Raw genomic sequence first — 27,716 nt, 5'->3', positions numbered from 1 at the left:
AAAAGACCCTGAATGCTTCAACTTCTCCAACAGATTTCTTTATTGAGTTAGTGAGACTTGAATTTTTAATACTCAGCATGTTAAAAAGTTTGCTAGCAAATTTATAAATTTATTATAAAAGTTGAACACCTGTACAATGACAGAAACTGTCTTTACTGAATGCACAACTACATTGAAATCAATGGAAAAGATAAATGATTAATCAACATCATGACTTAATTACAGACATGATTGAGTGTGTAATCCTTTTTAATGTTGCTTCCTCCTGAAAGAGCAACCTGTAAAGAAAACAATAAATTAATTAGATTGCCTTCTACTTACAATTATTAAGCTGATGGTAGTGATAATTATCCTTTTTACATTGTTGCACTTGAATTAATTCAACTTTTGTGGATGTTTTACCTTCTGTCAATCTGGCCTTTCCTCCTTTTGGCTGGCACAACACAGTTGAGCATCCCACACACAGCACCACTGTCTGAGCATGGCTGAACACAGTGGTGATCTTGTAGCAACCTGAGAAAGAAGGGTTTCACTATATTAATAATCCTCAGTAAAAATTGTTATAAATGCAACTAAAATAAATAACGTTTGTAATGTTGATGTTAAAGATGGTTGAAACACTACAAAAACCTTCAGTCCTGGTGTGTATCTGTATTGATGAAATCATTCAAAAAGGTGTGCTTGAAAACAAGCTTTGTATCTGTAACTTTAGTTTTTTGTACACTTGTACATTTATGTTTGTATCTGTAAATTTAGTAGACTAAACTCCCTTCTGTAAGTCTGTGTTTTCAGACACGGGCTTGCAAGTTTATAAAACTACGGTAACAGATACCTGTGTTTGAAGTACACCTGTTTGATTGAGGTAATACTCCCTTGACGTGGCGCATGTCATACTGCCACCTGGATGTTGTTTATTTACCTGGGCACTTCACGTCCATAAAGTAGGAGTTAGGACTCTGAACAAGTCTTTTCTTTTTGTGTTGTCTTCTCTCATGGTCAATGGCAGGGTGGAGGAGGTCTTTAGCCAACTGAAATGCAGGAAAAAAACACAAACCAGAGGCAGTTTTACACAGGCCTAAACCACATTTAGTTAGATAAACTGGTTTTGGTGGATTAGTAGTATATCAAGCTTTATGTCTGACCCCACCATGCAAAAGATTAATCCTTTGATAAAAACGGTGCGTTTTTAAAGAGTGGGCTTCAGTCAACAAGGTAAAAAAAAAATCCTGTCTGTACTAGCATAACCTTGTGATAAAACACACTGCCAGTCGTTCATTGTAGGTTTTCACAAAAGCAATGCCTGTTAAATGTTTCTCAAGTCCATCTAGTGAAGGAAAATTACAGGTACAGATTGTTTCTTGGACCGAAATCTCTGCCTTATATCGAGTAATGTTGCGTTTCAGTAAGTAGTCGCCACCCGCTAACCGTACACACCATGTGCTACATTAACAACAACACAACATCAAGGTTTCACATCGTGAACAAAGGTACACCCGTGTGAAAGTTTCAACTCGACATGTAAAAAGTACACACAGCCCACAGCTGACAACATTGCATGTATTAAAAACATTTTGATATATAGAAACTTTTGTGACTTACAGGCATTGCACCGTGCTAGGGGTTTCCTGCGCATGCGTGGGCAGATAGACAAAAACAGAGAGGGGGGCAAGGTCTGTGGTTGCAGACCAGCTTGCCTGACAGTGACTATCAACACAACACCTTTAAACTTGAACAGATTTTAATTACACTTGCTGAAAAGTTACACCGGAGAAAATAGAAACATGGTGGATCCCGGTTGGTGCAGCATTATCTTCTTCTTCTGTGCCTGCCTAGCACCCCTCAAAACAAAAGCCATGAACCAGTATTCAAATTAACCAAAATGATAGGCCTTCATATATTATAATCAAACTAATTCAGATATATTCTTAAAAAAAAAAAAAAAAGACATCAACAAAAATTGACATTTAACACAAACTAACATTTAACTATTACATTTAACAAGAACAAAAAATAACTCCAACAAGTATATTAAAATGATTTCTCATCAGAAAGGATTGCATTTTGAACATTTTTATTTTCTCATGATATAGCCTAATGAATGGGAACAAAATCTGATGTATGCATCCAATTTTTATCCGTGTGTTTGTTGCAAATTGAAATACGATGTTTTTTAAAGTCAGTCAGTATTTTATAGTGTTAAAATTGCAACAAATTTTGCGCAGCCATCTCTGAGGTCTTTGTGGAGCTTTAGCTCAAACTAAGACATAATATCGTCATTAGATTAATTAGGCCTAACTGCTGTCTGGATGTGGTCGTTATGACATAAATTTGTATATAGGCCTAGTCAGTGGTTTCACCTCATAATGAAATGCAGCTGTACAAAAAGAGGAAAGCTATAAAGGACATGGCCAACCAGTCCTAGCTCAGCCACTTAAACTACATAGACCATAATGCAAAGCAGACGGTGACGCCACTCATCTCGGCACCGGTCTGCCACAGACAGCTGAGGATTTCTAGACGGGGGATCCCGGCTCAGTATACGGCCTTTTTTTTTTATATCGAAACGTTTGAGCGCTTTGTCTGTTTGAAATGGCGAAGACGTACGATTACCTCTTCAAACTGTTACTCATCGGAGACAGCGGAGTCGGCAAGACATGTCTGCTGTTCAGATTCAGCGAGGACTCTTTCAATACCACCTTCATATCCACAATAGGTGAGTACCCCGCAGTCGCCCCTCAGGATAAATCTGGCATAATGCAACGCTTTAATTCATTGCGTGATGGTGGTCACTATATATAGATGTAGTAATATCATATGGTAGTAATACATACTCACAGTGTTTAAAACTGGCAGTAATTGCATAAAAGCAAGACAATGGAACTGAGAGACAAATAATGATGATCTCCTGTCCTTGATGCCACACAGGCACCTGCAAGGTTGAATATTAAATTAAATTAAAACTACAGTCATGATGTTCAACCTTTGGAAACCTTACTGTACTGTAAACCTAAGTGTGCTTTGTAGCTTGCCTTCACAATTGTTATAATACTGTATCCACCCAAAAGCTCTACAGTAATGTATACAATGTTCTCACAGCCTCTACAGCACCAGTCAAAAGTTTGGACACACTTTCTCATTTATGTGAATGGGAGGGTGTGTCCAAATTTTTGACTGATATTGTATTTTCCCTGTGTCCCCCGAGCCTTGACACAGGATTAACTGTTAACAACAGTTATTTTAATATTAATCACAATTGCTCATGCAGAAGTGCCTGATTTGCTGTGCATCTAAGTCATGTGAAAATATTTCATATCATGTAGCTTATCAGTGCAGTAAGAACCAGCCTGTATGACTCTGACTGTGGTTATTTATTGAAATGCAGGAATAGACTTCAAAATCCGAACAATAGAGCTGGATGGAAAGAGAGTCAAACTTCAAATCTGGTGAGTGCAATTCTAAAAGCCCCAATCCCTGCCACCCCCTTTTTTATTTTTTTTATTTATTTTTTATTTTTTACATTAAATCATTGATATGTCTGTTTACTATTGATGTTGATTTGATGTTCTCAGGGACACTGCAGGGCAGGAGAGGTTCCGCACCATTACTACAGCTTACTACAGAGGAGCGATGGTAAGTCTTCACTTCATCACAACACTTCCTCCCTTTGGGTTTATCTTATATAACACTGGAGTTGAGAAATAGTTTGTGAGAATGACTGTTTTTCCTCTCAGGGAATCATGCTGGTCTATGACATCTGCAATGAGAAGTCATTTGAAAACATAAAAAACTGGATTAGAAATATTGAAGAGGTGAGTTTTGACTGGAAATGTACAGACACATCAAATTCTTAAGTGGTAGAAATTTGCTGTTTGATATTGCCAGTATACGCTTGTGTCCTGTGCCCCACATAATGAGGCTTTTAACCTCTCCTAGCATGCCTCATCTGATGTTGAGAAGATGATCCTGGGTAACAAATGTGACATGACTGACAGGAGACAGGTGTCCAAAGACAGAGGTGAAAAAGTGAGTCTCTGTGCGGAGTCATTACTATAAAGCCCTCTCAAACAAATGGAAATGCTCCACATTTTTCCAATATGCAATGATTGACACAAACATTGTTTTTTTTATCTCATTCAGCTGGCTATTGATTATGGAGTTAAGTTCTTGGAAACCAGTGCAAAGTCCAGTTTAAATGTGGAAGAGGTAAGTAAACCTGAAATTACCATGTAATATGATTGATGATATTTTTGATTAACATTTTGTTTTCTTTCACTCTAGGCTTTTTATACAATTGGAAGAGACATATTACACAATCTGAGTTCAAAGACAGTAAGTACTTTTGAGTTTCTTAAAATAGATGCTACATTTTGTGTTGTACATTTTTAGTACTATATTTTTTGTACATGTATCCCTTATCATACCTTTTCCTTGGTAGAGTGACAACAACGCTGGAGGATCGGGCAAACCAGTCAAGATCACAGAGAAAAAGTCGAAGAGAATTAAATTCTTCAAGTGTTCACTCCTCTAGGCTGCTCGTCTTGAGCGTTCATGGCTCTAGTGTTACTTTTCTCTTTTTGAGGGTTCCTGCTTCCCAGGCGTCCTTGTAGCAGCAGCTGCAGCAGCAGCAGAGGTCATATTCAAAGGGCCTTACTGCCAGCTGAAGCTCACAGGTTCCTGAGTGGTTGAGATACCATCCTGATCTGGTGACCAGATGAGGATCAATGAGGAATGAGGCCTGATACTGTATATCCTCTCAATCAAAAGACTTGTGTGTGATGGTCAGCAGAGGTTTGTAGCTGGCCCTGCAGTGTCTTCTCGCAGGAGGCAGTGATTCTGTCTGCATTTATAATACCTCTGTTTTAAAAGTTGGATCTTGTTCAAATATCCCAGTAACACATAGTTGTCTTATAAATGTAAAACAATGAAAAAAAAACACTTCAAATCTTTCATATTGTAGCATTATTTTATACAGACTACTTGTGTCATATTTACTATGAGGATGCTGTCAGATATACATATCAAATCTCAGCATTGATTGTATTTGTCCGTGTAAATCCAGGCTTGTAGTTGCACTGGCATCATATCCATTCATGTGTGCCAAGAGGGAGTTACAGTTTCGTGAGAGAAAAGACAAAAATATGTATAAATTCAACCTACTGTATTATTATTTTTTAATGAAACCTTTATTTATACAGGCTACCGTGTCAAAATGAAACTGTTTAGGGGTTGTTTGTTTCTTTTGGGAGATGTAATTAATACATATTGTTATACGATTGTCAGTATTTGCATGAAAGCTGTAGGAACACCTTTGAGGGGTCATTATTAAGCACATTCTACAAAGAAGAGAAAATGTTTACAGATCCTATATGAAAGTGTTCGTCCACCATATATTGGAAGCTCATGTCAACACAACTAACTGTTGTGTATATACTTTTATTTTCACCTTAAACTACATCTTAACAGGTTCCCTTTACATCTCTGACATGAAAACACAATGACTTGGGAAAGCTGTAATGTGAATGATTGTCTTTGTAAGCTACTGTATGTTACACCATTGAAAAGTAAAGAAAAGGAATCTTTAAAGGAGAGTTATGTTGAATTTCACTATTCTATACAAATAATAACTGCATGATTTAAAATGTTAGAGAGTTTGGTAATGATGCTTCATTACTGTCTGTTTTTCAAATTTTTGTGAAAACAGCAGCCGCTCTATGATGGCAGTCCATTGTCTTCTGTTGCTGCTTTCACTTATCCCCTCCTGTTCTCTGGCTCTCATTTCTCTTCCTGTGCATCATCATCTCTCTTCTCTGCTTCCATTTTCTTTCCTACATCCTTCCCTCCAACAGCTGGCACCCTGAACGGTTCAGCAAGGTCTATCTCACTGCTAGAGGCTCCCGGCTTGCTAGCCAACATTGCTTTCCTCTCTGTTGCATTCCAGCTCTGTGACCTTTGAGACGGTATATACTTATGAGCAACAGTCAGATAGTCAGTACCGTCCGATAGGTTTCTCTTTGCCTTCATCTTTGTCTGGTCTTCCATGGGTTCTGTTGGTGGGGGAGCTCCCTTACTTTTTAAAGGAATTTGATTAATCAGACTTTCCTCTTGCTTAAGCTCTCCAGGCGCAGGGGTAGTTTGAAACTGCTGTGCAAGAGCTTTGACTATTGACACTTTAGGCATGTGACCAAAGACGCTGGGATGCACCTTAAACTCCAAGTCTTCTGGCCATTGATTCTGGGTTTTAGTTGCTTGCTCCAGCAATGACCTGTATTGTGCAGTTTGCATCACATCATCACCTGCCTCAACTGGGTTGTAGATGATGCTGCTCATAGCCCTTTTCTTTGTTGTCGGGGATGTTTGGCTTTGGGTTTCAGATGGGATATATCTCAGAGATTTAGTTCTCTTTGGAGAAGAGGAAGTCCCCACTGGCAATTGGGTGGTCTTTGTGGGTTCAGCAGCTTCCATTGGATCATCAGGAGGGCCTACAATGATAGTGCTCATGGCTCTCCTCTTTGTCAAGGTAGAGGTGTCTTGCTCTTCAACTGGATAGCATTTCAGTGATTTGGTTCTGTTTGGAAGAGAGGAAGGTCTTAGTCTGTTCTTGTCTGTGAGTCTGTCTAGCATCATTGTGCTGTCTTCTGCCTTGTTCATGGTTTCTTGACTTGATGCATTAGAAACAGGCTTTTGTTCACATGGAGATATGAGGATGTCCACACATGAACTGGGTCGCGATCTATCCAGACCACCAACCTCTAAGGTCTGACTACCCTCCTTGGCATTGACAGTGCAAAAACTCTTCTTTCTTTCTATGCCAGGATTATCAGTTTCCTTCTGCTTCGCTGCAAACTCTTCCATGTCCATGTGGAAGCGGTAAAGGCTGTAACCGTCAGCACTGTTAATACTGCCCTGGCGAAGTAGAGAGGAAGGATCACCCACGGATGAGTTTCGGGAAAATGTTCTGGTCAGCTCCAATTTGTCCACTCCTGCGAGTTTTTCTAGGGCGACTGCCATTCGACCATGGATCTCCTCCAGTTGAGCCAGGCGCAAATCCACCGTCTGCAGGGAGGCCTTCATAGTGTTCTCCCTCTCATTTACCTCCTCCAGACGCATGTACATATTCTCAACTCTGCCATGAAAACAGAGAAATATAACATTAATACAAGCCTGAACTGTAATCATCATTCTTAGAAGTTGAAAATATACTTAAAATGGGGGCTCACCTTTCAGAGGTAACCTTGATGCGCTCATCACTGGAAGACTGCTGCTCGTCCTCCTTCTCTCGGAAATATTCCTCCACACACTGTTCTTCAAACTCGTACAGACTTTTTAGCTCCTCTGGATTCAGCCTCAGCTCTGGAAGAAACAAATCATGATATGGTGTCAGTCAGTGTGTTTGTTAAATTATTGGTCAGGTCCAAAATATTTCTATGGTCCATGTTTATCAATTTGTTACAACAGAACAAACAGGAATAAACAAAATATAATTATTTTTGTATCTGATGTTAAGTGTTTGAATGTAACCTTATAGCAACATTATATTGCAGCCATTGACTGTAAATATGGACAACATGACTGCTCCCCAAAGTGAAGTCAAAACAGCTGGATTGCCCCCTGGTAACTAGCTGCAGTATAGTTCATAAATTCTGCCCCCTCCATGTTCAGTACATGAGCCAAACTAAAAAAAATCCAAAATACAAGTCAAATAAAATGTTCCCAAAGATAATTTCTATAATTTTAGGCAGTTCTTATCACACTGATGTTTGTCCAGCTCTATATTTTTCTTATAAGTTTGTTTTTATTTAAAAACTAACTTATAAACTTAAAAATAATTATATTTTAAAAATGAATAATTGTTATTTGACGATTTCAAAAGGGATGTCATGATTGACAGCTGTGACAACCACTCTCAGATCTCTGTCAGGCGCCCCACTCTACTGCGCAGACTCTGGCTTCAATTGACAGTCACACAAGCAAGATGTCAGCTCGTGGAAAGGAGATAATTTGGCTCCAATTTTGAATAGCGGGAAAAAGGGGGGTCAATGTTTGCAGCCTTTCAAAGATTTTGATGAAACTGAGGATAGATGTTAAGGATTATTAAATGCGACTTACTGAGGCCACGGTCCTTCTCATCTAGTTCTCCCTCTTGTCTCTTCCTGGCACATCGCCGAAACAGCCTGCTTAAGAGGATATAGATGTGGCTGAAGATGATGAGAGGTGGAGGTAGGATAGGGCGGTCATGAAAGGTCATGATGAGCTGATATCTCTGGAACTTCCACACCTGGTTGGAAATGGACTTGATTTCACAGAAGGTGTTGCTATGGGGGAAAGAAACCAAGACCGGTGAGTACAGTCAATTTATTTTTTTTGTAAAATAACAGAGCAGTCAGACATAGGATTATATATATTTACTTGAAGACAGCGATGAGCAAGTTGACCAGAAGAATGTTTGCCACCAGTAGGTAACAGGCCATAATAGCAGGTGTGAGCCAAGCACCGGGGATACATGGAGGCAATTTCTTCCCATCCTCATCATACAAATGTTCACCACATGGAGCTGTGGGGAAAAAATGGTTATTTATTTTAAAAAAGATTCTTAGGTCTAATTTATTTGAATTGCATTCTTGTGTTGAAGTCTACTCACGGTTGATTTCCATTGCATAGACTTTGAGAAACCGGAGAAAAGCGCAAAGGCAAAGACATGGAGAAAGCGTTAAAATCATATTATATATTTTCATATCATAGTCTCCTTCTGTCAAGATCAAGCTGACGTCCATGTAATATTGGACATGTGTCATCAAAATGTTTCTACAGATTTGCCAATAAAAGAGAAATTGCTTTAAATCACTGTTCTAATTTGCACTTTTTGTAGTACAGATGATTTTAAGATTAGTTTGTAGCTTTGTTAACCAAACTCTAGAATATGCAGCATTTGTTTTAAAGACTGAGAGAATCAGCAGCCAATCAGAAACCATCTATATACTTAAAGACACAAATCATTATTGGCCACCTCCTCAGAAAAAGTGTTCTAACATTTAGTAATCCAGCTAATTTAGGCTTTTTCAATGACTATTTCTTGCCTTCACCCTGACAGAAGAAACACTGACAAAAAAAAATTGGAGGCAGATGATCATGATTGAGGAAATGAGATAACAACACCTATTCTGCTCTTCCTCAATGCAAATTAATTTCCAAATATTACAGAACATAGCATAAGTGTGCCAGGAGAGGGAGACAGAGTATTCAGGGGTCATCGTGCAGTGTATTATTACTAAAAGTCACAAGGTTTAAGACACAGAGTTCAATGAAAAGCACTGATCATCTGCCCAGAATCAGGAAACAGAATCTTACTATGAATTCTAGTCTTACGGTCTATCGAGTCTGCAAAAACCTCTCCATAGATCATCCAGTAGGGCATGTAGAAAATGTTTCTGGCCAGGCGCCAGGTTGGCTCCTCATCAGGGTGAAGGATGGCTTGTCGTGCCACTCCAAAGCTCATAAGAACCACCAGCATGATCACTACAAAGTACATCATGTCAATCATCTGAAAGAAATGAAAAGAAATATGCATTTGAATATGCATATGCAGTGAACTTCTGTCCCTTCCATTTGTATGCACATCATGTCTGTTGAGATTTTTTTTTCCAAATAATTTGTTTAGCTCAGAGTTAAACACTTAATGTCATTACCATCTTTCCTATCATCATCACATAGGGTCCCAGGTATTTGTTGACTCCAAAGATGTCCAATACGCGAATGTACCAGAAGATGATGTCTATGCAATAGATGACTCTGCCGTAGCCCAAATAAGGCTCATGCTGCAGTCGTAGCATGAGCCCAAGAAGGAAGGTGCAAATGGCAGCCAGGTCTGTGATGTTCCAGTACTCCTCCATCCACACACTTATCTTCTGCTTCAGCTTCCCTGGCTCAGACATCAGAATCTAAAGACCAGGGTTGTTATAAAGACACCATTAAAAAAAAGGTGTTTTGGCAATTGAGGCATACTGACTTGGTCAAACTGATCATAGTTCAGGCTTTTACCTGTCTGACTTTCTCAGCACCAAGTGTAAGGATGTATGCAATGACAGTCCACTCTTGTAAAGATGGCCATCGCTCCATTTTCACAAGGATTATGTAATTGTATAACATCAGATAGCCCAGATAACAAATCTGTCAGAGGAAGGCAAATTTGTTATCATACCATAAAGTCAGTGCAACAAAGACACTGTTTAAAATAATAGTCATAGTTTAAAATATTGTGTTCATTGGAGGGAAACTTACAGTGTTGAACCAGAATTTGGTGAAGGGCGCATCATAAAACTCAAAGAACCTTTTGCCGATGGGGATTTTGCGGACCTTGGTGCTGCCCTCCTCTTCATCCCCCTTTCGTGAAGTTGTATCAGCATTAGGGTCCTACAAGATAACAGCAAACTCTTATTTAGCCTACTGGTTATCGTTTTACACCGTTGACAAAAAGAGAAAATTCCAGTATGTTTAAAATATATTAATCTGACAAGGTCAGCATGAACCAGGACCTTGCCGGAATTTGCGACATCATCCTTTTCTTTTCCATCTTCTTTGTCTCCAGGTGCATGGTACGACGCATCGTCTCCAAGACGGAAATCCAACAAGAGAATGAAAGGAGGGAAGATAATTCCCAGAATGACCTAGGTGAGAAAATGAACACACAAATTGCGGTGAGTTTATTTACAATGAATGTATTACTGTCAACAAGTGTCACACCTTATTATCTCAATGTTACAACTATGAGATATTTTTAATGACTGCTTATAGAAAAACATTTTGTCATGTCAACCTTGAGGCCGGGGTTTTTGCCAATCCTTAAGCAGCCCATCCACATGTCAGTGAGTAACATCTGGCTGCATGTGTGGGCAATGAAGTCTCGTTGCTTGGCAGCCACAGCCAGCTTCAGACAGGTGGAGTTACTCCAGTTAACCAGCTCGTACGTTAAGAGTTTCATTGCCACCTGTTCATCATGCTTGTAGGACTGGTCCAACAACTCGTAGGCCAGCTGGCCAAATTCTCTGTGAAAGCGAGAACACAATAACAACCATTTGTGTGATGTCAATTTCATTTTTTTTGTTAAAGTAAAGTGAGCCACAGCTGTTAAATGAAGAGGATGGGTCACCAAGTTAAGGTGCTCAAATAATGATAATATGCACTTTGGTGTAGTTCTTAATAAATAATAACTGTAATACTGATGTTATGCAGTAATATCAGGCTGTGTTCAAAACACTGAAGTACTGACTTTGAGTTGTTCTCCAGGTCTTGGGAGATGTCATCCACCAGCTCACTCTCAGAGCACTCATGGGCCATAGCCTTGAACAGTTTACAGGCTACCAGAGCCTTGGCCATAGCTTCTTCTCCTCGTTGCCAGAGGAACAGTGACATCTTCTGGCGCTTCATCAGCACTGCCCACAGCATCAGCTCATGAAAGGGAAACTTGAATCGACACACCTCAGGGTCATCCACATCAATTTCTACCTCTTCCTCCTTTTTCTTTTTTGCCTTTTTCTTGCCTTTTGTTCTAGGTTCATCATCCTAACAACAAAAATAAAGAATTGTTATAAATAATTTTGCTCTGTAGGTTTATTTTAGGATTTCATAATGTGGCTGTGTTTTTTTGGTTAAAAGTAAAATTAGTTTAAATGTGTTTTGTTGTAAAGAACACCTCACCTCCATTCCTAGAAGCTTCAGAGCTTTTGGCTGCAAGAAAATGACAAAATATGACAATTAATATCAAATATGATTTTAAATGACGAACAAGCTATTATTATTTGATTTCTTACCCTTTTTAGTCCATACAAATTATTGTAGAGGTTGCGGAAAGCCTTTCTGGTGTAATTGCTTCTGTAAGCTCCACCCATGAGGCACTCCAGCACCAAACCAATATCAATCAAAGTGATCTGATAGTCTGGGGGAAGGTTTCCCTGCAGAATCACCAAAGTAACATGAAGTCTTGTAAGTAGCTATGTTGAGATAATACATTGCCACAATTGTATTAGGAACCTTTACCTTTTTGACATCTCTAACCACAGCATGAAGTGTATTCGCAGGGCCTAGTTTCTGAGAGGAGAAAAGAGAAAGTCGAGTGATTCTTTTTTCATGTTTGTCAGATTAGTATTTTGAAGGATTCAGAATGACTCTCAGTTTGATTTGCTGCAGTGCGTCAGACTCACTGTGTTGTATAACTCCTCCAGTCTGGGAATGGTGAGGAAGTGGTGAATATTGACCCCATTCTCAAGGAGCAGCTTAACAAAATCTACTCTGTCCAGCACCAGAGCATCCATCATAGCCTGCTCCAGAGAGTTCACCTAACCAGAAGGAAATATTTAGTGCATTATAATTAAAATGTAGAGAAAGCCTTTGTTCTATTCCCTCATATTTCAATCTGAAGTGAGAGTTTTCTTGTGAACCCCGCCCCTTACCCATCGAATTATCTCCAACTTCCTTGGATCGGTTTCCTCCGGAGGTTCAGGTTTTGCCTTTCCTTTCCCCTTCCCCTTCTTTCCTCTGGTTTTGTTGCGAGGGGCAGTGGTGGGACTCTTCTGCTTATCCTGGGTTGGGGCTAGAGTAGTTGTAGTGTAGGCCATGGCACCAGCAGGCTGGCCAAGCAGGAATAAAAAGGGAAGAAAGCTGTGGCTCCTCTTTGCTTAAACAGCAGCATATCAATCATATTTTACTGCTATTGTTGTAATTTGATGATTGCATTGAATCATTTTTTTGTGGTTCCGACAAAGACAACTCTGTTTAAGTAAGGCTGAGACCCCTGATTTATATTTCAAAGGATTTGGGGGATTTTAAACTTTGCAACTGCAGTGCACTTATGCAGAATAATTAATTTACAATTTTCAGAGGTTACACCACTCACTGGTAAATTGTGTCCATACACAAAAATGTGATTGCGAGCAATATCCACTCTGTTCCAGGCCAGAGCCAAACTGAGCTGGTCAGCTGCTGCGGCGTTCGTGCCTGATGCAAAACAAATGAAGGGTCAGAGAGAGTGAGAGAGAGAGAAGCGAGAGATGAAGAGAGTGCTATGCAGTAGGAAAGATATTGCTCTGAGTAACATACAATTTTGTTTTTTTTATTTTTTATTTCACTTTGTGGCTCGGATATTTAGTCAGATAATACCTTTTAACAAGGCAGTGAGAATGGCCATTTCAATATCTTGTTGTCCCTCAGAGCCCATTCGGAAAACTGTGATCTATGTGTGAAAAAAAAGAGAAGAACTGAGTAAAGATGTGGAGTATGCAGGGACATAATTGAATTTCTAACCACATAAATGGGTGGGTGAATGGATGAATGAATGAATGAATGAACAAATGAAATCATGCAAGGAATGTATTCCCTTCTTTAACTGTAGCTGTAAACATGTGATGGCATCTGATGGGAGATTCTTTCAGCAGGACATCTCACTCCAGCACTCTGTGGCTGACCCTTCGAGCTAATTTACTTGTCAGACAGGGTGATAGTGCTCGCCTTGTTATAGACTCGACTATATCAAATGAAATTATGCTGACGGGTCTGTCACATGTGCAGCCATGGTAAATGGGATTAGGTTGGCATGAATATGTGGCATGGCGCCAGAGATTTCAGAGCTGGTCTCAGGACACGTCGATAATAAGCAGCATGCATCAGTATGAAGACTGAAAACTTGTGTTGCTCTTCAGACAGTTGTGGCTGTGTCCTTTGCTTTCACGAACAGGGAAACTTTTTTTTAAAAATCTCATAATTCGGTTAAATGTTGTATTTTAGTGTTACATCACTGCAAAGTTCAGCCCTCTAAATCTGTGTTTTTATTTGTGTAACCCAGCTGTTCACATGGCTTGCACTTAGGATGAAAGGATTATGTGGAGACCAGACAGTGACACTGAACCACCTGTAGGTTAGTCATGGCACTTTAGATTAATAGCAGGCAATAGTGTAGCCTCTTAGTTGTGTATAAAGAGCTCAAACAATTTGGCAGTTCTGTCACATGGTCTGTGTTGGGTATCAGTGCAAACCAAATGGTCCGGAGGGAAAAGCCCAACAGCAGTATGATCTTTAAAAAAGCAGTTTAAGTTGCTTTATCTGGGTATGTTGGAGCATTAGGCAGTCTAATACATCAGGGAGAGAAGATACAGTCTCTCTGGTGAAGTGATAGCACTTTAGGGACTGAAAAAAGCCTGGAGAGTGGAGAGAGAGAGAGAGGAACCTAGCTGAGGATTAGGGAGATGGATCCTCTCCTCCATCTGTGTGGTGCATGCTTACTGTGAATAGATGAAGTAAGAGCCTCTGCTAAGCAGGTGGTAGTGTGCGCTGATCTTTCCGCCCCCCCCCCCCCCCCTAAATGTATGGAGCCTGGAGATTATATCCACTGGGTATTACAAACTACTAATCACATCACTTACAGAAATCTGCTGGAGATGCACAAATGCTACTGCTATGTATTTATCAAGATCTCTGGCCAACACATTGGAGAAACACTCTCAGATCTGGGATTAATCTGCTATCTGTGAAGACTCTTACCAGGGTGTGCGCTTTATTGTACAGCAGTGAGATGCAGTTTCATGCTGAAGGATATGACACCCATCAACGCTTTACAGCTTTGTGTTTATACATGAGGGTTGATGATGAAGTTGCGAATGCCTCGGATTATATGACATACCACTCATGAGCACAACACAAAGGAGAAATGACAAGCAGGTTGTGGGGATTATGTTTATTCAATATGTTAATGGAAACACAAAGATGAGTGGAATGGATAAATGACGATGGAGACCAAATGCTTCACAACTCAAATGTATTTATTGATTGAAACATTTTCAAGCACAAGACAACTGTGAAATATGAGACACTTTAGTATTATAAACACCTAGCTTTTTTTCCTTTATGAGGATTCACTTGTTTATCCTTCTACTCACCAGTTCCCTTTTCTTCATGCACTCCATAACCATGAGCAGGATCTGCTGTGATTGGCTTTTGGTGTAATTGAAAGTCTTCTGTATGGTCACCAAAAGTTGGTCTCTGACGTCATCATTAACCAGGCTAAAGGAGGAGATTCAAAGATGATATTTCAGCTTTTTCCTGGAGGAATGTGTACAGCAAAGAGGAAAGTCATCTGAAATCTCACCCTCCATCCTCTGAGAACTTGTGTGCGAAGGAAATTATATCAGAAGCTCGACCGCTGCCGTCACACACCACCACAGGAATGGGAGGCTCGTCTCTCAGACTTTCCAAGGCAATGGAGATAACATTGGGACCCCCCTCCAATAGCAGACACACCAAAGGGACCCCTTGGCCCAGACCTGGAACACACAGCAAAAATAGTCATTCTTTCCATCCATCCCATTATTACTGAATTGTCACCTTATAGTATTGTCATAATAAAACAACAGAACTTAAAGTGAAATGTTGAAGCAGAACACATTGATGTGATGTGTGAACAGACAAAACCAGAGAAGGGAGGGAGTGAAGTCAGTGGTGACAGCTGAGCATCCCTTTGCTGTCCCTGCCTTATTTGAGCTCCAGGCATAGGATGACAAAGGGAAGCCCACAGGTCACAGAGGAGCTCTCCAGCCACATGTCCAACACGACCCTGGCTCACACTCAAACGTTATGGAGGATGAAGAGATGCTTTCTGTTATGCATGGAGCGTTTTTCGACTTACGGGTGTTGATCTTCTGCAGACAGATGTGCTTCTCCAGCAGTCGGCGGAGTTTGACCTCGGAGCCGTACTTCCCGCAGGTGCCGTTGTCGGTCAGAATGAAGTGGGAGTGGCTGTTGTTGAGCACAGCCAACTTGCTCAGCGGGTTGGCCATCGTCTGATAGGGTCTGGTTACCTGGAAAAAGAGGAAGAAAATTAGCTCAAAATGTTTCAAGAAGAAATATTAGTATGAGAGATGTTGCTTCGAAAGAGAATAAATGCAGCAAATGCTCTCACATCTTTTCCAATAAGGTCCTCTTTGTTTTCCAGGATCCCCCATGGCGCAATTCCTATTGCACACACTTTCCCTCGTGACTTGGAAGAATGCTCCTTTAAGGCATCTCCAACGTGACGGAAGACCCCTAAGTTGTACAGAGCATAGCAACATGAAAAATTACTCTTTCAAGTGCCTAATGGGGAATGCATCATGAGACACACTGTGGTTACTGCACGCAAAGTCCACACAGATTGTCATTTATAATGAATTTTTCCACAAAAGCTTTAATTATAGTGCTTAAATCTGTAACAATGGGTTGGTCAAATCTCTACCAGGAAATTGCTGGATAGGTGTTATGTAATGACAATTGAGAGCAAATGTAATCTTCTAATGTCACTCACTGTTATTTGTTAAGTGAACATTAAAAGCATAATCCTGAACTGTCAGCTCCCTACCTGTGTTTACTCCACCCGTGAAGATCCAAGCTCCAGTGGTGACAGCAGCTTTGATTAGGCCTTTGCCAAAAACTTGTTTGAGCTTGGGCTGGAGGTCGAAGTTCTGGAGACCTCCATGCACGGAGATGAGCAACGTTGGCAACTCCAACTGCCAGTCCTTTACCATCAAATGCAGCAGGTTGTCTGGCTTTGTCTCATAGGAAACCCGGATGTACTAGGATAGAAAAGATGGGAACAGTTCAGCACGATCCTGTCTGTTTTAAATGTTTAAAGGGGTACGTCAGATATGAGAGGCTGTTTAATCACATCACATCCACTCACTGCTCGCATGCTGTTGTAACTTCATGTAGGACCGCTTCCAGGTCATTTTCAGTGTTGAAACTCACCATGGCCTTGTTTATGAATCCTCCACCCTGGAACTCGATTACACCATAAGAATCTGTTGGGTAGGTCCTGGTGTGCTTGATCACACTCCATTTATCCTTCGGGGTGTCAATGTGTACCAGCTGGTTTGCCTCTTCTAGAGAGTTGGCACCAGGAGGGATGGCCGGGTGCTGTGTTGCCAGCTGACCACAGGCACATCTAGATAGACCAGAGAACAAGAATCACTCAAAAGCTGTGTGGCCTGGTCCCTGTTGTCTGAACTACAGACATAAACTGTTGATTACTTGTAGAAATCCCTGAGTAATGTATCACTGAGTTGCATCAAGGGAAGGTGAATGACTGAATGACTTGTTTTCTCTGTTCATGAAGGCTGTGTCTTTTCCTTTATGAAAAAACACAGATTTTGGATGCTCTTTCATGACTGTGCCCATTTTTTTGGAAATGTATGCCTCAGTGAACACAGGCTGCTCTGCCTGTTCTCAGAGCCCGGGATAGTAACTATGTCCTACTGTACAGTAGTACACTCTGTAAAATTATTTTTTAATCTTGATAAATGATTAAAGTCATTGGAGCATTAAATGTGTATATTAATTAATAAATAGGGAGAATATAGAGCTGAACATCAACCTTTGACATCGTTTAACATTGTCTTGAGTTTCACATCCATCGTATCTACTGTGGCCAGTATATTATATATTTAAAGGGTTGAGTTTATACCAGTGCAACCATTGTCTTTTAGTTTTTTTCTTTAAATCAAACCTGCGTACAGGCATACATAGCATTCCCAGTTTAAATACATTTCTGTAAGATAACATGTTTTAGGAGCCTGTCTTACATTTTAAAATGTTTTGATGGAACAATGTTTTCATGAGTTTATATTCATATCATCTGAAGACCGAAGTCCGAAGACCATAACTACCTGGTCGGGTCCTTGCTGGGAAATATGTGAATACATTCTCGTTTTTGAAAGGTCCTCTCAATCCAAGCTCTCTGCGCCTGATGAAGAGAAAATTTGAAAGAGAAGAAAAGTGTTAGTTTACATCACATGCTGTCATACCAGAGTCAGAGGGAGATCAGCTTTGCTGATATCTGAAAATAAGTTTCACTATCAAAATCCTCTTAGCAGTAATCCTGACTAAAAGATGAGGACTATTTGCATCCTGTGAATAAACCCATAGATGACAGAGAGGAGAGAAATACATTAAAAGTGGAAAAGGTTCTGTAGAGACCTAAAGATAAATATAGATATTGCATGTTGTCTGGTATCAACAGGTAAAACCATTGTTTGTTACATTTTAAGTTGATCCCAAGTGCAACTGGTTTCATCCAGAACATTTTCAGTTATTCTTGAGATTATTAGAGCAGTGTGTATGTTGCTGAACAACTCTGTAGAATTAGATACCTTTCACTGGCTGCTCGAGCTTCATCAGCAGCCAGTGAGAAGCATCACACAAAAGTACTCTGCTCACGCATTATGTCAAATCTGATCTTTTTCCAGTGCTGAGAAAAAATAACCTGAGTTCAAAGCAGAGTTTCTCTGAAGGCCATTGTTGACAGTGGAGGCCCAATTAAAACCAAAGCAATGAGAGCAAATCCTTCCAGGAAAACAATGGAAAAATAAACTGAAGAAAAACACATTCATACTTTTCAACAGTTTTAATACCTTAAAATATATTTAATGTACAAAACATCCATTTAACTTCATCCTTAAGCCTGAAGCCATATGCGTGTAATTGAAACACCATAGATAAATAATAATGAAGTCTTGTGATCAGGAACCACAAGTGTTCATAACACAGTACAGTTACTGTTCTATCTCCCTCCCTTTCTCTCTGTATCTGAATGGCCTCAGCTTCAGCCAGCAGGGAGCTGCAGCAGCGCGGCTGCTCTGCAACACCACAAATAATATATGAGTATGATACATCATATAATAAATAGTATACACATGCTGTGTCATGCATTAAGAAATCTGTCCACAGCAAATCTCTATTGATTTTATATTGTATTATTAATAATGAGAAGCCAGATTTTTTTTAATTAACTTGTTCGATCAAATCTACAGTTTTTTACAGCCTGTCTACACACTATTAATACATATTTATATGTAAGTTCAACTGCTGCAGTACTGCTACTGTTCTATGTTTTCATCCAAATTTTGTCACATTCATGTTTCCATCTATGCAATATATGAAAAATGTTTTCATTTTTTTCCCCCCGTTATTGTTTGTTACTGCAATTGATCCCATCAGGACCATTCATCATTTATCTCATTTAGTCTTAATGCAAAACTGTTGGATAATGACTTGATTTAGTAGATAAACTTAATACATTTAACACGTTTTTACAAAATTTCTCTAAATCAGACATACAACAAATTTAAAACAAAATAGTTCCTATGAAACTATTTAATTGCATGAGCTCATAAAATTACAAATGCTGTGAATGTAGGTTTTTGTAAAAAAAATACTACAAGCCTTTTCCTGTTTTCAGAAAGTCGGAGACACTGTGCAGTTTGTTGCTGTCTGCCTTGTCTCAGCAATTTTCCATCTCGGTGTTAATCATGGATCAGTAAGCAACCAGAACCCAAAACAGTGCTGCCCACTCACATTCACCACATCTGAATTCACATTGTAGGGTCTATGATTTTGTAGCACGTAACCCGCTGTTACTAATTTAGTCATAAAATGAATCAGTAAAGAAATTAGTTTTTAAGAGTTGCAAGTATAAAATGTAGATACACTTACATACAATCTTCAGTCCGAGCTGCTATCTCTAGGGCTGCTGCAGGTTTAGTCTAGAGAGTACAGAAGAAGTCTACAGTCTGCTGCTCCTCCAGCAGAGCGTTCTCCTGGTGCTGCACTCCCAGTCAAGTGGTCTCATTGAATCCCACAAGACATGAAACTTCTTCACTTTATGAGGGCCAGTTAATATGATGAGCATGTGAGCAGGGTCTTTGTTCGCCCAAGTCTCATGACTCCAGTTCAAGGTAATCCTTTTGGGAGTCCCATGACCCCTTCTCCATGCCCACAGGGTATTTTCATCCTTCGCTTGAACAAGGCACAATAAATCTACTTTGATAACCGGCCCCTAATCTCCCAATTTGTTGAAACTCCTTTCTTTGTGCTCACTTCACAGTGTGGAAGATCTTAGCTTGTGTGAGAAGACGGAGAAGAGTGGCCAACCTAAAAGCGCTGCAGTCTCGTTCAGAGGCTCCCCAACTTTTCATTTGAAAATGTTTTACCCCCTCCAACTACTTTGATTTCAACCCAATTTGCATAATTGAGAGAATTGGATGCAGGCATTCTTTTGGCAGGCTCCTTGTTAAGACATGACTGGTCTCCAGTTGGGGGCAAGGTCAGTCAATGCTAATTGCAGTTAATCTCTATTTCCACCCACACTGTTTTCGTGAAGGAAAAGAAAACTCGGCAGACGAGCTATTCAATATTCTTTTAATCTTGGTGTTTAATTTAGGTAATGCTGAGTGGATTTGTATTTCAAAACATGAATAATAAAGAGCTTATAGCAGCCTGAATGAAAAAGGATATTACTGTTAAGAAATATAAGATTTATCATGCTGGCTGCTGTCTATTTAAACTTAAGGCTGAAACTGATGATTTAGATATCAAGTATTCAAAGTGTATCAAATGTAAAAGTATAAAATAAATCCTGTTGATTATACATGGACTTTATGAAACCCTAAACAGTAATGAAGACTATTTAAAGTCATTAAGGGCTCCTGGGTACAAGCTTAAATCACTTGAGGAAGGCTTTAGTTGAGCTTGAGGCAGAGATGGAGTTAACAAGCACAAAGTCGTAGACATCCATTTAAAACCTTCCTCATGTGAAATGGCTTGATAAGCACTCCTTTTATGGTTGAAGTTAGCAGTTTAGAGCCTGACTGTAACTCATGGTGAAGAGGACAAGGGAAGTTGGTGGTTGATGACTAAGAAAGACAGTGAGAGAGATATCTGATTAATATCCCCCTAACTTCCCCCTTTCTTTTTGGTCCTGCTCTAGTAAAAAATGCACGTGGGTCGCTGTTAATTATAGTTGAAGAAAACAAAGCGCAATTTCCAGAGGGGTTTGGCCAGTATGACGCAGTTATTTCAGCTTACTTAAACTCATTAACCACAGCAATTAAAACCAAAATCCAGTCAGCAACCGGCTGCCTCGTTAGAGCTGCCTTTGAGCACTTTACAACAAAAACCTTGAAGAATTAGATACTGCAGGATCAGATTGTGACACAACAAGCAAATTAACAAGATTTAAGCCAAGCCTCGATAACAATAAACAACATTCAGTCCAACACGCAGACTTTTTGAGAAAATGATCGAAACAAAAGACAGTTGTTTGAAATGGAAATTATAGTTTCTGGTATTTTATTAAAGTATTTAGGTTATATATTACCTCTACTTAACATGATTTATTAGCTGTTATAATAGCTATTGTGTCACACTATAACAATATATTTCTCTGATGTAACATGAATATCTTCCGATTCTAATTCTCTCACTGCTTCTACTGGTTTTACTATGCCGTAGTTAGTTAGTCAAGATACAAACACACACACACACACACACACACACACACACACACACACACACGCACGCACGCATGCACAAACACACACACACACACACACACTCACACACACTATATGCCATACATTCATGCCTTTTTGCACTTGAATCACATGGGCCAAGTCTCCTGACCCACAGCTTAGTGAGCAACTAGATCACAGCAAATTTGTTCCAGTGCAGCTACAATTACACGGACTCTTCAGCCCCACCAGTCATAAGGAAAAGGTATAATGACGGATGTATTTCTGTTACGCTGACATCTGACCTAGTCTAGTTCAGTGCATTTTATTTTTATTTTAAGTAATTAAATTTTTGTTGTTTTTACAGTCGGTGGCTCGACAAATTTTACTAAAAATGAGTCGTGTCAGATTTGTCAAAACGAGCACATCACTTATTCCGAATATTGTAAAAAGAGTGGAATTCACACAACAAAAGCCTCATCAGCACAAGAGAAATGGATCAGAAAGGATTTGGGGGTCCTATGTGGAATGTGATGTCACCAGGGTTGAAGATAAAAGCAACTAATTGCTCGGCTTTGGTATTGAATGGCGACGTGGTTGGAGTTTGATGCAATGTGACAGGAAGACAACCCATGTAGACCCCTTAACTGTTTAAAAAAATAATTTAGACTCATGGTCGATCCCACGTGGACCGAATGAAAAGCTGCCTTATACTTATATTCACTTGAGGGGAAAGATATTTGGACAAAGCGACACACTCAAGTTACAGGGCTCTTGACAAATTTGCATCAGCTGTGGATCTAACTGTTTGCAGTTTGTAAATGCACTCATTGTCCTCCTGGGTTCTGAAAATCCAGTTAGCCATCACGAGTCCAACATGTCACTGATTATCCCCAAGAGTTGAGGGAGTCATAAGACATGTTTTAAAGCTGCTGTTTTCCTGTTTTCCCTAAAGGAAAGTCTCACTGAAAAAAGAGAGACCACATGAAATATTACATAGAGTCAGGGGATCAGAATAAGATCGTGCTGACATATAAACTTGCAAAACTTATTTGATCTTTTTGTATCAGAAAATAAGTATCTCGCAAACTCTACTGCATCACTCAATTAACAGATATGATTTGAGTGCCATAATTCTGCAAAATAAAGTAAGAGTGAGTCTCCTCAGGGTCAAATAAAATAGCAAATAATTTCATGAGGTAATCATGTTTCTTTTCAGTTTAGTAATATTTAGTCTTTAGTAATATTTTCTATTAGTTTTAATTCACACTTTAGCTACAACAATGCTACTACATGTGTACTTCTGTTGTGAGAAACCCAGTAAAAAAGACTTTTTACTGCAAGATCCTGCAACATTTAAACATCTTTCTTTTTTCACCAGCTTTTCCAACTTTCACACATAGCCCGGCCCCGGGTTCTAGATGTTTCTGCTCAATCCTGACCTGAGCCTTAAAGCTTTTAAGGGATTCTTGGCTCTCACCTGACCTGAGCCTGATGCAGTCATATGATTCTGCAAACCCATTGTGAAAATCTCAGAGTTTCTAAATGTTGCCTTAGTCATTTTGATATTGTTAATTTGATTGTAAGCCTGAGATCCAGCTGTAAATAGGTAATGACCTGTGACTATAGAATGTATTGAGTAGGAAGCTGCTGTTTCTCAGTAAAAGAGGTAAAAGGTCAGTGGTGAATGGTGTTATTTGTATAATACATCACAGATGGACATGAATGCATTGCTAAGTTGATTCATGGCAACAGATTAGTATCATGTGAACACATTAAACTGAATATAATAACTAAGATATGGTCATTACCTTTCTAAAAATGTGTTTTGTCAACCCATTCTACACCAGAATCACGAGACGCTTGATATTTCTTTTTAAAAATCAAAACAGAGGCTGTTTCTGTTGTTAATAACAAGCAAGGCTTTTATACTCATTTTTTAATTTGATTGTCATCCATCCAGACTGCATTCAAAGAGATATTGCCTTTACTCCTTTTCTGATGTATTACACTTTGGATAAAAAAAATAAATCCTTCTCTATACCATGACCCACTGTAAATGATGAAATATACGCCTGTTATTTAAATAACGCAGATAAAGCCACGATTAAAAACTATTTATAACAACATGACGAATAAGCATGATCAGAGGGGGAAAAAAGGGGACAATGTTATCTCTACGCTGTCTGGCCTGTGCAGCCAATGAATTTATATTTAGCAACATATCGGATCTCATTAAAAGTGCAGCTCTATGTAGTTGAGGGCCATGACATTGTTGATTGCTTTATAGAGTAAAAAACCTCATATAAAAAGCCTCTGGATTATACAAAGAATAATAATCTCGCAAAATAAAGCTTACTCTAATGTACAGAAACCCATCACACTAAATTCATCTGATGATCTCTGTGTCAGATTTATTGTTAAATAAATACATCAGTAGTCAGTCTGATTTAACCACACAGGGAACAATTTCCCTCAATATTTAAAATATACATTTTCAATTTACTGATTATGAATATGTACTATATATTACCTACAAAAACTGAAACTGAGTGTGCTGTATGTGTTTTAAATTACACAGTGCATATTACACAGTGTATGGTTTATTTTCCTTCTTCATGTTTTTTTTCTTATTTTTGGAAAACTGCAATATTTGTTTAAATTTGCCCATATTTTTTAAACTATTTGAACAAGAAAGTCTTTACTTTAGCCTGCTCAACATGCATGCACATTCACACTTAAATGCATCCACAGAAGTGCACACTGAGTTAGTTTGTAGTGTGTCTACTCTAATCCCAGAATACACTGCTCAATGGATTGGGAGTAGAATCATGTTTGTATGCACAAATTACATCTTTCTTGCTTTCAAGGACATATTAAAAGGAGTGTGTTAATCACATGAAAGCAGACTTTAGAAATATATTTTAAGTCCTTAATCTGTCATGGCCATGGTTGTCCATACTGGGCCATTATGAAGGATTAAACGGTAGTACTGGAGTGGTCAGCTCTTGAAACCTGCACAGCTTCAAATATCACTCAACAGTAAGTTTGCAGGGGTGGGAGTGCAGACCATGTGCCCACCAAGATATACGAATAGCAGTCCTGAATGCCGGGACATATGCCGGGCCGTAAAATGATTGGGTAGGACCTAATGCGGAGTATAACCAGCTCATAGTAATGCTCCATGTGACATTCTGTGCAACAAAAGTCAATCTTAGAATATTCACAATTCATAGGATACTAAAAAGCAACTAAAGTTATTATGAATAAAAGTCTTTAGAGCAACACCAAATCTAGCATCATCTAGCTTACTCTCAAAATGAATGCCACAATTCAATAAAAAGGTCAGGATATCATGAAACTTTCTTTTTCAAGACAATTCAGAGGAAGTAGCAAACTCAGTAACATAATACAGAATCACTTGTTGAATGTGACATTTGTCTGCTGAACAAACTTCATCTTACCCGCTGCGAGCCAGAAGCGGAGCGTTTGAGGGAGGACCGTTTAAAGGTGCCAGGGCCCTTGGCATCCATGTTGAAGACTCAGAGTATGCTTCACAGAAGCAAGTCAGACTGACTTAGACAGGGATCCTTGGAGAGCAGCAACAGGTCAAGGTTCACCGGCAACGTCAACATAAAAAACAAACAGAAAACCCTAGAGAGCAACTACAGAACTGAGGCATGGCAACAACCTCTGGATTTACACTTTTAAAAATGATCAAAATTCGCCATCATTAAAGGTTACAGTGCTTCTCTCTTCTCGCTCAGCTCACTCCCGACTGACAAGACAGGGATCCTGGCTGGGGATATATAAATCACTCGATGACACACTTGACACATAGACCCTTTTCCTCTACCGGGCATCCCATAATCAGGCTTAATGCAGCCAGCTCTTATGAAGCCTCAGAGTCTAATGGATAGAGATTTAATAAATGGTTATTGAAGGTAAATCTACTTTGGCACACCACAACCCCAAAAAAGGCTTAGAGAGGCCATGCAAGCTGTGAGGCTAAAGTTAGCCAGGGGGAAAGCCAAAGGTTGTCCCACCAGATGAGGCTCAGTGTGTCTGAAAGGGAAGACAGGAGTGTCCCATCAGGGTGCAAACTGAAAGGTATGCAGAGACACACAGTGTGTTGCAGAGGCAAAAAGCCAGGATTAATTCTCAGTGATGAACACTACTTTCAATCTACCAGAAGCCAGTTCTTTGGGAGAAACACAACCAGGAACATCATCTCAAAAAATGTTAACCTGTACACCTTGTAGCTGCCTCGTTATTTAAACCAATCTCAAAGAACTTGGGTCTTTTTTAACACGGACAAAATGTCCTATATGGCTATGTATGCTTATAGTTTTGTATGTAACCCTCTTTCCACTTGATGTCAACATTTTATTATCATTATTTTGTTTTGTTCAACATAAAGTAGTCCCACAACACAGATTTAGAGCAGTTCCATGTTAAGTATTGTTAAGAGTTTGACCTGTTATATAATACATACAAAATTAATGGAGAACGAAACTATTAAGTCTTAATACCACATTGCATTTGGCCTACCCTGGCAAATAGTTTGCTATTCATTAGTAGAGCTTGGGATGTGAAATAATGAACATTAGTAGTAATGAATTGTATTACTTTAATACTGAATCTCCCTTATGCAACGTCATTATGACTCATTATTTCTACTGGATGTTTAGCTGAGCAGAAAATGTAAAGATTTAAGTGCCTCAACTTCTAAATATAAGAACCTAAATCATTTACAACTATGTAGTGGATTCATCACAGGATGTTAAATACATTTTCTTTTTAAACAAAGTGTATGTGTTTCTATATGCAGATTCAACTCTCTGAGCCACAGATGGGAAAAGATTAAAGTTTCAGTCCAATTTAGACAGACAAATTAGATATCCAGCAACTCCCTCTACTGGATACTAACTGGAATGCTTATAAGTAGGAAATAATGATCGAAATAGTTTGCCAAACTGATCTTGTATTAATTTCATTACAACATTTTCCTTGGCAATATTCAGATTTATCTTGGAAACGTATAATTGAAAAACACACCTCTGCAGGGAGCAGGTTGTCATCTTTCTTAACCTCTTAACTTAATTTGCTTTACAATGGAATAAGCTTATCAAACAGAAACCTTTAACATCCAGTTTTCCCTTTTAATTTCCTACTAATTAACTTTAAGGTTTAACAAAATTATCTGTTTAACAGGATGACATATATAGAGTAGTTTGTCTCAGTCCTTTAATGAAGCTATTCTATATTATTGGCTACATTTTAGGTGTCTGACTTATCATTAAATACACATTTCCCCAAAAGTGTGTCATACATATTTTGTATATGTGTACTCTTTGCAAAATAAACGTATGATAGTTTGAACAAAGATGGCTACACAGCATGAGTTTATAATGTGTCATCTACCTCCAGGAAAGTATATAAGTATAAAAACAAAATTCATACAGAAGCACATTGTTGCAAATAAAGACCCCAGCAGAACCATGTTTAGGTGCAGCAAAAAGGAAACTATTCTCTGAAAACACAATATGCAATCAACAAGTACCTACTGTGCTGTTATCAGCCCAAGCATCAGCATACAAGTGGACTTGTTTTGGAAAGTGAAGAATGTATTCCTCCGGTCCTTATCTCAAACTTGGCACAAAATGTTGTATTTACATATTGAAAACAGTAAACAAATAACAAGAACCATGAATGGAGGATCTGCAGCCATGTGCGTCTTAGAGTTGTCTGCCACTAAGAATGGATAATGCGTAATTTCTCCTAGTAAGCAGACACAAATGAGATTTATCATCTGTTGGTGGCTCTGCATGTGTCAGTGGAGGAGATTATTTGTCTCCAGAAGAAGGGAGAGCACTGAGATGAGCAGATGCAAGACGGGATATTGACTTGAATGTGGAGTGTAGAAAGAAAAAACTAGAAAAAAAATCACTAGAAAATCTATTACTACCAACCTAAAGATGGAAGAAACTATGCATAGGTTGAAAACAGACGGATTAAACTGAACATTTGAATGACATTAGGCATTACTCAACACGTGTGCAGGAAGGCTCAAATGAAATTAACATAATTTTAAATACATTTTTTGTGTATTCGAATTTCTTTGATTCAGTTCTTCCTCAGACACACATCCGGACACACAGAACTGAATCTTGACTGAAAAGCTGCTAGCATCGCTTCATTATAATTTTCGAAGTGAGTTAACTCTCCACATATTTGCCACTGTGACAGAACTAGAAGAAGCGGAATAGCTGGTTGACTCTCGTTGCCACATGACAACATAACATTGGTATTAAATATATATATATTTACATTTAATAACAGCAGGAGACATACTAGTACATTATATTGTATCAAATTCACTGTTGACTTTGGCAATTTGACAACCACTATAATAGA

The 27,716-nt window shown here is 39.0% G+C and overlaps 3 protein-coding genes across 4 annotated transcripts; 1 reads left to right on the top strand and 2 right to left on the bottom strand.

The window, feature by feature from the left end:
* Positions 1–22: 22 nt before the first annotated feature.
* On the bottom strand, positions 23–1,649 carry rps27l (ribosomal protein S27 like). Of its 2 annotated transcripts, none has more exons than XM_062420168.1 (4): positions 1,600–1,649; positions 920–1,028; positions 403–513; positions 23–278 (listed from the first exon to the last, which is right to left on the bottom strand). In XM_062420168.1, exons 1-4 carry the CDS (start codon positions 1,603–1,605, stop codon positions 250–252), a joined length of 255 nt encoding a protein of 84 aa, XP_062276152.1. In that variant the 5' UTR covers positions 1,606–1,649; the 3' UTR covers positions 23–249. The 2 variants fall into 2 exon arrangements, with proteins under 2 accessions (XP_062276152.1, XP_062276153.1); XM_062420169.1 differs by having other exon boundaries at positions 23–234; positions 413–513.
* A 918-nt stretch (positions 1,650–2,567) lies between these two features.
* On the top strand, positions 2,568–4,678 carry LOC133982458 (ras-related protein Rab-8B-like). Its single transcript, XM_062421511.1, has 9 exons — positions 2,568–2,713; positions 3,383–3,443; positions 3,570–3,630; positions 3,732–3,809; positions 3,934–4,023; positions 4,138–4,203; positions 4,279–4,329; positions 4,436–4,514; positions 4,596–4,678. Exons 1-9 carry the CDS (start codon positions 2,590–2,592, stop codon positions 4,676–4,678), a joined length of 693 nt encoding a protein of 230 aa, XP_062277495.1. The 5' UTR covers positions 2,568–2,589.
* A 1,094-nt stretch (positions 4,679–5,772) lies between these two features.
* Positions 5,773–24,832, bottom strand: LOC133982457 (transient receptor potential cation channel subfamily M member 1-like). Its single transcript, XM_062421510.1, has 27 exons — positions 24,764–24,832; positions 17,679–17,755; positions 16,762–16,957; positions 16,376–16,589; positions 15,941–16,065; positions 15,668–15,839; positions 15,131–15,305; positions 14,922–15,045; positions 13,150–13,222; positions 12,887–12,987; positions 12,444–12,620; positions 12,195–12,329; positions 12,031–12,081; positions 11,805–11,945; positions 11,692–11,721; positions 11,264–11,556; positions 10,811–11,039; positions 10,530–10,661; positions 10,276–10,407; positions 10,036–10,164; positions 9,684–9,935; positions 9,364–9,538; positions 8,639–8,659; positions 8,407–8,551; positions 8,107–8,312; positions 7,218–7,350; positions 5,773–7,123 (listed from the first exon to the last, which is right to left on the bottom strand). Exons 1-27 carry the CDS (start codon positions 24,830–24,832, stop codon positions 5,773–5,775), a joined length of 5,058 nt encoding a protein of 1,685 aa, XP_062277494.1.
* Between the last annotated feature and the right edge of the window lie 2,884 nt (positions 24,833–27,716).

The sequence above is a fragment of the Scomber scombrus genome, chromosome 6, assembly GCF_963691925.1.
Source record: "Scomber scombrus chromosome 6, fScoSco1.1, whole genome shotgun sequence".
Lineage (NCBI taxonomy): Eukaryota > Metazoa > Chordata > Actinopteri > Scombriformes > Scombridae > Scomber > Scomber scombrus.
This window is presented reverse-complemented; position numbering and strand designations above follow the sequence as displayed.